We start from the raw sequence: 8196 nt of genomic DNA, 5'->3' as shown, positions 1-8196 counted from the left end.
AAGATCAGTGAAGACTCAAATATATACAACTCAAGAGAGAAAAGAAAATGGCACGCTTCAAAGTCATATCAGCTTAAGAGAAGTATTCAGCCCAGTCGAGGGAACTCTTTACAGATATATCAGCTTAGATTAGAAGTGTATTTCCCTCAGTGTGTGATAACATCCTTGTTCAGTTCTCACACACAAACACTCTCAATTACTCAAATACAGTCTTGCACAAAGACGTTAAACTTGTGTATGTAGTCTTTCTCACATAGACATTAAAGAAGTGTTGACTGGAAGGTGTTGCCTTCAGTCTAAGTCTAGGAGTTCAGTTTAGGCAGTGGTTAAGTCCTAGCTGAGTGGGTTTGTACAAGTGTTTGTATAAATCAAAGTCTTGAAGTAGATCCTACACGAGGCGGTAGAAAGGGTGACGTAGGTGCAGTTGAAGTCTCCGAACATTCATAAACATATCTTGTGTATTTAACTGTCTAACTATTGTTTTCAAACTGTTTGGATCAGTTAGAGTATTCATCAGTTCAGTTGTCACCATAACTGAACTGATGAATGCAAAAACTAATATGTCCCTTTTCGGTTATTCAGTTTACAAAAGATAAAATGCTTTCTAATATAACAGTCTTCTTCACGAAGGATTACTTCGAGTTTCTTCCGTTTGGTTTTTAACCAAACTCGATTTAATTAATCGGTGTTTATATTCTTAGAACACGAGTTGTTGCAGCTCATTGAAGAATATTTTGTTTGAAGCATCCCAAAGATGCCAAGCAAACGATCCTTCAGTTCAGCTGGGTTCTTCATCAGTTGAGCTCTTCATCAGCTGGTCAGGCTTCTGAAGGTCTACTGCTAAACCACCTATCAGCAGGACAATCAGTTGAACTGTTCTTTGATATATCAGTTGGATTGGTTTAGTTTTAGCAATCAGTTGGCGTCTCGAAAACTTTAGTTTTGGCTTCGGGAACTGATCAGTTTGGGATCTGATCAGTTTCAGCTTTCTGCACACTAGATAAATTTGTTAGAAACAAAATAATAATTTTATGAACATTAAAATCAAGATTGCGAACATGAAATATTCCAATAATCTCCTCCTTTTTTATGATAACAAGACCTTAACATTTTTTTAAAAAAAAATTAGCGTTTTAAAGAAAACTCAGTTTGAGGAGTAAAGAAAGAAAAGCTCCCCTATAAAACTGAATTGGAAAATATTTTAAATGAGACATTTTAAAATATAATTTTAAGAAAGTTTCAGTTCGAGGGATAACTTGTTGAAACGATTTTTAAAACCCCCTCTTAAAAACTGAATTGAGAACTCCCTTTTAAGATGAATTTTATCAGCCTTGGACATTCAAGTAGTTTAGGCAACAGAATTGAAATAGCAGTTCAGTTACATACAAATTAACTGGAAAAAAAAATATAATGTTTATTTAATCAAATAAACTTCCCTTGTATTATACATTCAAGTACATCACTATTTGAAAGGAAATTGCTACTTCAATAGCTCATTTTAAACAATATTAAGTATAAGTCAGTTTTATACGTGATAGAACCGGATATACCAAAGACTGGTTGCCTTGACCACTTGATTTGTTGCATCGATTCTGAGTTTCTTTGCCAGAAGACTGTGCTGGAATATTGGTCTTGCTGATGCAAACTGGACTCAATTGATGCTGAACCGCATTGATCATTTTGTTCTGATCGGATATGGCAATGAGCGGCGGCATACTGATAATGATTAAGCTTCATCCAACAGTTCTCAGCTATAATTTGGGTTTCGTCTGTTGATCAGTTGAACTGGTCTGCTTACAACTGAAATCTAGTCCAAAGATCAGTTTTGTTGAACTGCCGACAGATAGGACTCAAAACCCCGCGGACTGATTAAAGCACCAAGCTCGATGTCAAGAAAAGTGGCTACAATGTTAGTTGCAGAACCAATCCTCTCTACTCTTTGCAATGTGCATTATATAATCATTTTAAAAGAGTTTTGAAAGTAATATAAAGTACTTTTAAATACCATATAAAAATATTTTTAAATAAAATAATTTTAGTCAGTTTTCAAATGTCCTTCTTAGAACAGCTAGCTCTGATACCAATTGAATGATCGATTTTTTGACACACTTGAAGGTGTTTCAAACACAATATTCTCCATAAGCTGCAATAGCTTGTATTCTAAGAATGAATATACCGATAAATTAAATCGAGTTTGGTTTTCACACCAAGCAGAAGGTACTCGATCGAAATAATCATTCGTTAAGAAAACTGAATAGTTTAAAGCTTTTAACTAACCTTTTAACTAACGTTTAAACTGAATAACTGAAGTATAAAAGGCTATCTGCGGCCGAGCAATTGGGCGCCATAGTATGAGAAATAGCGTAATTGTTTTTAACCAAATATCCAATTTACACTGGACCCGGTAAATTGGCAGGGTTGGGTTGGCTCAATAAAATATTTAGTAAATTCCAAGAATCCCATTTCGCACTGCATTAATTGATTATTCATGTATTCTGAGCATTATTATTTATGCTTATTAACATCAATAATTATTTATTTATGATACCACACATGCAAGTTTATTTGTATATATAACATCACTCTTTCACCTATATCTTGCGCAGATACTGCGTAATTTTTGAGTTTGGTAATAAGTGAAGTGAGGAAAAGAGCAATAACCGGAACCCGAATGAATCGAGAAGAACAAAAGGCTCAAATTATTTGAACTTTGAATGAAGATTGATGGATGAAAATAACCCATCTTCTTTTTAGCCTCTCAGCCAACTTGTTTCCATCTTCTATAAAAGGCATGGTTCGCCGAAACGGGAACGGAATGGCCGGAACGGGCGTTCCGGAACCGGAACATCAGCAACCTTGACGAGGTTCCGGGGTGTGTAGGTTGATGGCTTGTATCGGCGTTTCATATACCGAAAACGGGGATATAACGGTGGAAAACGGGGATATAATGGTGGAAAGGAACCGGAACGCAATTCGCGACGGTTTTTATGTAGCGACGATTTTTATTCAACCGTCGCCGATTTAACATCGGCGACGGGTTTAATAAAACCGTCGCTATAGTTAGGGACGGTTTGAATAAAACCGTCGCCAAATTAAAATCGACGACGGTTGAATAAAAACCGTCGCTACATTTAGCGATGATTTGTCATAAAACCGTCGCAAATTCGAATCAGCGACGGATTTAATAATATTAAATAATTTGTAACATCACTTTATATAAGTGTGAAAAAAACTAAGTTAATTATAAAATATTTCTATTTTAATTGATGTTAAATAATTTGTAACATCACTTTATATAAGATTTGATGATTTTTATTAGTCCATCACTGTAAATTGATTCAAAATTGTGCGAACTTATATATATCCAATCGAAAATATTTTAAAGTTTTATTAATTAAATACAAATAATTTTTAATAGTATATTTAATTTTTGATATAGTTGGAAATATTTAAAATATAATGACGATATAAATTTTGTTCAATAAATTGTTAATAAAATTTTAAAAATATTTAAATTTCTTATTTACATCAAATAATCTATTTAAATGATATTTATTTTAATTTTTATATTTCTAAATATTTTCCAAAATTTTTAATTTTTATAATCTATTTAAATGATATTTATTTTAATTTTTATATTTCTAAATATTTTCCAAAATTTTTAATTTTTATATATTTATAATATTTTTTTTAAATACACGTTCCGCGACCATTCCGCGAAATTTCATTGTAACTGGAATGGTAGCATCCGTTCCGATCTCCGCGACCGCGACAGCGAACCATGATAAAAGGGTCTTGCTTCATAGCTAAAATCATGTTTCCCAAGCTCTTGCAGGAAGAAGTCGGATCCAATATCCTTCTTCTTCCTCATTTTCTTGGAGTTTGCCGAAAAGATTCGAAGAAGCAAGCCGTGGGGTCAAGAATGATCTTTGTGGCCTTGTTGCTCGGCGTCTCTATGGGGGTTATGACTGAGGACCCATATCTAGTCTGTTGGATCTGGGTTTTCTACACGCCCAAACGCAGCGGAAATTTTAAAATTTTATTTATTTTGACAATCAAAATATGTTTTGCTTTGGGCGCTCGTATGATTTTATCATAAACATTCATAAGGTGTTAGGATTATACCTTTAGTGAATTACTTCACTTGGCTCCAACTACTCCGGTATTAGCGGACGTAGCTCTTATTGTAAATCCCTACGAACATTCTTCGATCTCCTAATCCGGTCCACGACTGGAATATTTTTTCCTCTTCTAAATTGCACTAGAAATTTAAAAGAACTTTTGCGTAGAGATATAACACGAAAAAAATTCGACTCAATAATCTAAGCCAAATTTTTCTTGCTTTTTGAAGGAATTTTCGAGAGCAACTTTTCTTGGGAAGAGCCGAAAGTCTCGTGTGTCAAGAAGATCATCGAATCAATGCATCCCAACATTAATATCTCGAATCAATGCATCCCAACATTAATATCTTTTATTTATTTTCTAATCCATCTTTTAACTTAATTATCTCCAACAAACTTTCGGATGCCCCCAATTGAAAAATATGAATCTCATATTGATTCTCGAATGCATGCCAATTAGAATAATAAAATATTCCAATTATATTTCTAATCTTTCTTTTTTACTTAATTAATCCAATTAATCAAGTTAACCAAAGATTCTAAATCCATGTCATATTAAATGTAATCTCGAATATTAATACATATATTTTGATAATATAATGCATTAATATTATTTTGCTTTGTGTGCAAGTTTTTTTTAAAATTATGGTATCATGATTATTTTCATAAATCAATACCATATTTAATAAAAACTTAATGGGCTATATTTTAACTCAATTAAAATATAACATGATTATTAAAGCTCATTTAAACTTTAATAAATTAACATGATGAACTTATACTCTTACAAGCCCATGATCCATGCTCCTATTACATTAACATCATCATAATCCCGATCGGTGATCAAATATCATCGATGTGACAATTTCAACTTGTTTGTTATTATGATGCACACTTTAATTTCGAGATCACCAATGTCTAAATAAGGCAGGTGACTCCTTTGACTGTCTTAACAGTCATGCTCTCAAAATTTTCTATAAGCTTTTATAAATTTTATTTACAAGCTTATCGATTGATCATATCAAACTTATTTCTTATAAATTCAACTCATTGAATTTATTATCTCAACGAGAACAAGTAAACATGTGCTTGTGTGACCCTCAATGGTTCTAGGATACAGCTAGCCGTGGGTTCACAACTCTTTGTGATTCAGAATAATATTTATTCTTATTCGGGCTTACCCTAGTTAGCCCCATTCTTTTCATCAACACCTTGATTAAGAATTTCAGAACTCATTTCTGATCGCACCCATCGGATCATGGTAAGACCGTCTAGTAGCATCGCCCCATGATCCCCTGGGTATCACTGATAGTGCCTGCAAGAACCAGTCGATTATGATTAACGTACAGTACGGTCCCTTCATCTCATATATCCCGATCGAATCTGCAACCATTGGTTCATCGAGGGTTGCATATTAATTCGATAACTATGTGATACACATAATAGCGGCATCGCGTGTACTATTGGAGAACTCATTCTCCAACGTACATCTTATAATCTGGTCAGAGATTCCATGCACTATTATTACATCAGGTCACATAGGATATCCACACCCGCAGGTGAGCGGTGAATCCCCGACTACAATGCACTGGTTCCTATATGTGTCGCAACTATACCCAACCTCGCCACCTGATGACTCTCCTGGAGCCGGTAAACGAGTCAAAGCACAGCCCTATCATATGGAGCCTCAGTGTTGTCCCGGGTCGTAAGGACTAATGGTGTACAATCATAACCACGGACTTATCCTCTCGATGAATGATAACCACTTGGAAAGTCCGAGGGAGGGTTGTTCGGTATAATCATCATATGACTACCCGTCTGCATGTTTGGACATCTCTATGCCCTTACCAATAAAAGCAGTACACATCACAGATGCTAGTCTCGAGCTCATGCGACCTTTATGCATGTTTTAGGCGGCTGAATCGACTAGGAACGAATTTAGAATATGCAGGGTTTACAAATGAGTTTCAACATCGAATTACGATTCATTTGTATTAAAGCATAATCAAGGAATTTATCTATGCTGTTTGCATGGGTATACAGATAAATTATAACAAGACCATAAAAAGTTAAATTATATTAAAATAAATATTGTTTATTTCACTTGAGTCAATAAATTTCTTAGCCAACCGTTGGCTTGCAGGGCATCTACTCTAACATATTCTTCGACTGGAAAGTCACTTACGGCACAATCGCCCCTCTAGGTGTTCCCCAGCAAGGTATTCTCATCAACGGTGAGTTCCCAGGTCCCAAGATCAACTGCACATCTAACAACAACATCGTCGTTAACGTTTTTAATTATTTGGATGAGCCGCTACTACTCACCTTGAGCAGAGTCCAACAGAGGAAGAATTCTTGGCAAGATGGTACTCCTGGAACCATGTGTCCTATCTTGCCTGGCCAGAACTTTACATACCATTTCCAGGTCAAGGACCAGATCGGTAGCTACTTATACTTCCCAACTACTGGCCTCCACAGGGCTGCCGGTGGCATTGGAATTCTCCAGGTCCACAGCCGTGACCTTATCCCGGTACCTTTCGACAGGCCTGCCGACGAATTCGCTGTCATTCTTGGAGATTGGTATAAGAAAGGCCACAAGACTCTCAAAAGGCTTCTTGACAGTGGCCGTTCCATCGGAAAGCCTGATGGTATTGTCATCAATGAAAAATCTGGCAAGGTTGGTGACCTGGCTGCCGAGCCACTAGCTGTCATGGAGCAAGGGAAGACCTACAGGTACCGTGTGTGCAATTCGGGTTTGAAAAACTCCATAAACTTTAGGCTCCAAGGCCATACTATGAAGCTTGTCGAGTTGGAGGGCTCCCACACCGTGCAGAACGTGTATGAATCGACCGACCTTCATGTCGGGCAATGCTTGTCTGTTTTGGTGACGGCAAATCAAGTTCCAAAGGACTATTACTTCGTGGCATCAAGCCGCTTTGCAAGACGCCCGGATGTGGCTGTAGCGGTGGTTCGCTATGCGAATGGTAATGGCCCCGCATCCCCAGTGCTCCCACCAACACCTACTGAGAACTCTGCCGGAATTGCCTGGTCGATGAACCAGTTCCGTTCATTCAGGTGGAATCTCACTGCCAGCGCGGCCCGCCCCAACCCTCAAGGCTCCTACCACTATGGAAAGATCGACGTCACCCGCACCATCAAGGTAACCAACACCAGGTCACTGGTGAAAGGAAAGCTACGGTTTGGCATCAACGGTGTCTCCCATGTCGATCCCGAGACCCCATTGAAACTCGCGGAATACTTCGGGCTCGCAGATAAGGTATTCAAGTACGACCTCGTGAAGGACGAGCCGGCAAACGAGCCAGCCGTGGTGGCCCCTAATGTGGTTAATGCTGTTTTCAGGAACTTCGTGGAGATCATCTTCGAGAACCACGAGAAGATGATCCAAACTTGGCACTTGGATGGCTACTCGTTCTTCGCAGTGGCCATCGAGCCTGGGAGGTGGAGCCCTGACAAGAGAAAGCTCTACAACCTGCAAGATGCTGTGAGCAGGCACACGATCCACGTGTACCCGAACTCGTGGGCCGCAGTAATGACGACCTTGGACAACGCTGGAATGAGGAACCTGAGGTCGGAAATGTGGGAGAGGACCTATTTAGGACAACAAATGTACGTCAGTGTGCTGTCTCCGGCAAAGTCTTTGAGGGATGAGTACAACATTCCTGAATCACAGCAGCTTTGTGGCATTGTTAAGGGTTTGCCCAAGCCTACTCCATATGCTGGCACTTAATTCAACAAACTTATAACTCGATCGTTAGCTACTACTTGATTCAAGATGTTGCTTTTTATTATTATTTCTATCTTAATTGATAATCATTTAGCAATAAAGACGTATGAGCGAACAAGTATTGTATCTTGATACAGATTACATTTATGTATTTTTCATGATGGAAATTCGAGTAGATGAGTTGAGCCGGAATTCATGGCTTTTTGAGCCTCTGAACTATGGCCCTTTTTTGACACGAATAAAAATTTTGTTGTTTTCCTAAAACTAAAACAAGAAATGCTCCCAATAAAGTGTTTAAAATTGTTAGTTCATGTGATCAACATTGGTTCC

At 37.5% G+C, this 8196-nt stretch overlaps 1 protein-coding gene and 1 long non-coding RNA gene across 2 annotated transcripts; one reads left to right on the top strand and one right to left on the bottom strand.

Annotated features, from left to right (window-relative positions):
- Positions 1-2649: 2649 nt before the first annotated feature.
- LOC142532026 (uncharacterized) lies at positions 2650-6520 on the bottom strand. Its single transcript, XR_012816449.1, has 3 exons — positions 6280-6520; positions 3781-3982; positions 2650-2777 (listed from the first exon to the last, which is right to left on the bottom strand). It is a non-coding gene; the product is annotated as an uncharacterized LOC142532026 (long non-coding RNA).
- LOC142532025 (L-ascorbate oxidase homolog) lies at positions 3815-8122 on the top strand. The gene is made up of 2 exons (XM_075638326.1): positions 3815-3985; positions 6265-8122. The coding sequence occupies exons 1-2, from the start codon at positions 3815-3817 to the stop codon at positions 7867-7869; spliced, it is 1776 nt and encodes a 591-aa protein (XP_075494441.1). The 3' UTR covers positions 7870-8122.
- Positions 8123-8196: the final 74 nt, after the last annotated feature.

The sequence above is a fragment of the Primulina tabacum genome, chromosome 17 (assembly GCF_025594145.1).
Source record: "Primulina tabacum isolate GXHZ01 chromosome 17, ASM2559414v2, whole genome shotgun sequence".
Classification (NCBI taxonomy): domain Eukaryota; kingdom Viridiplantae; phylum Streptophyta; class Magnoliopsida; order Lamiales; family Gesneriaceae; genus Primulina; species Primulina tabacum.
This window is presented reverse-complemented; position numbering and strand designations above follow the sequence as displayed.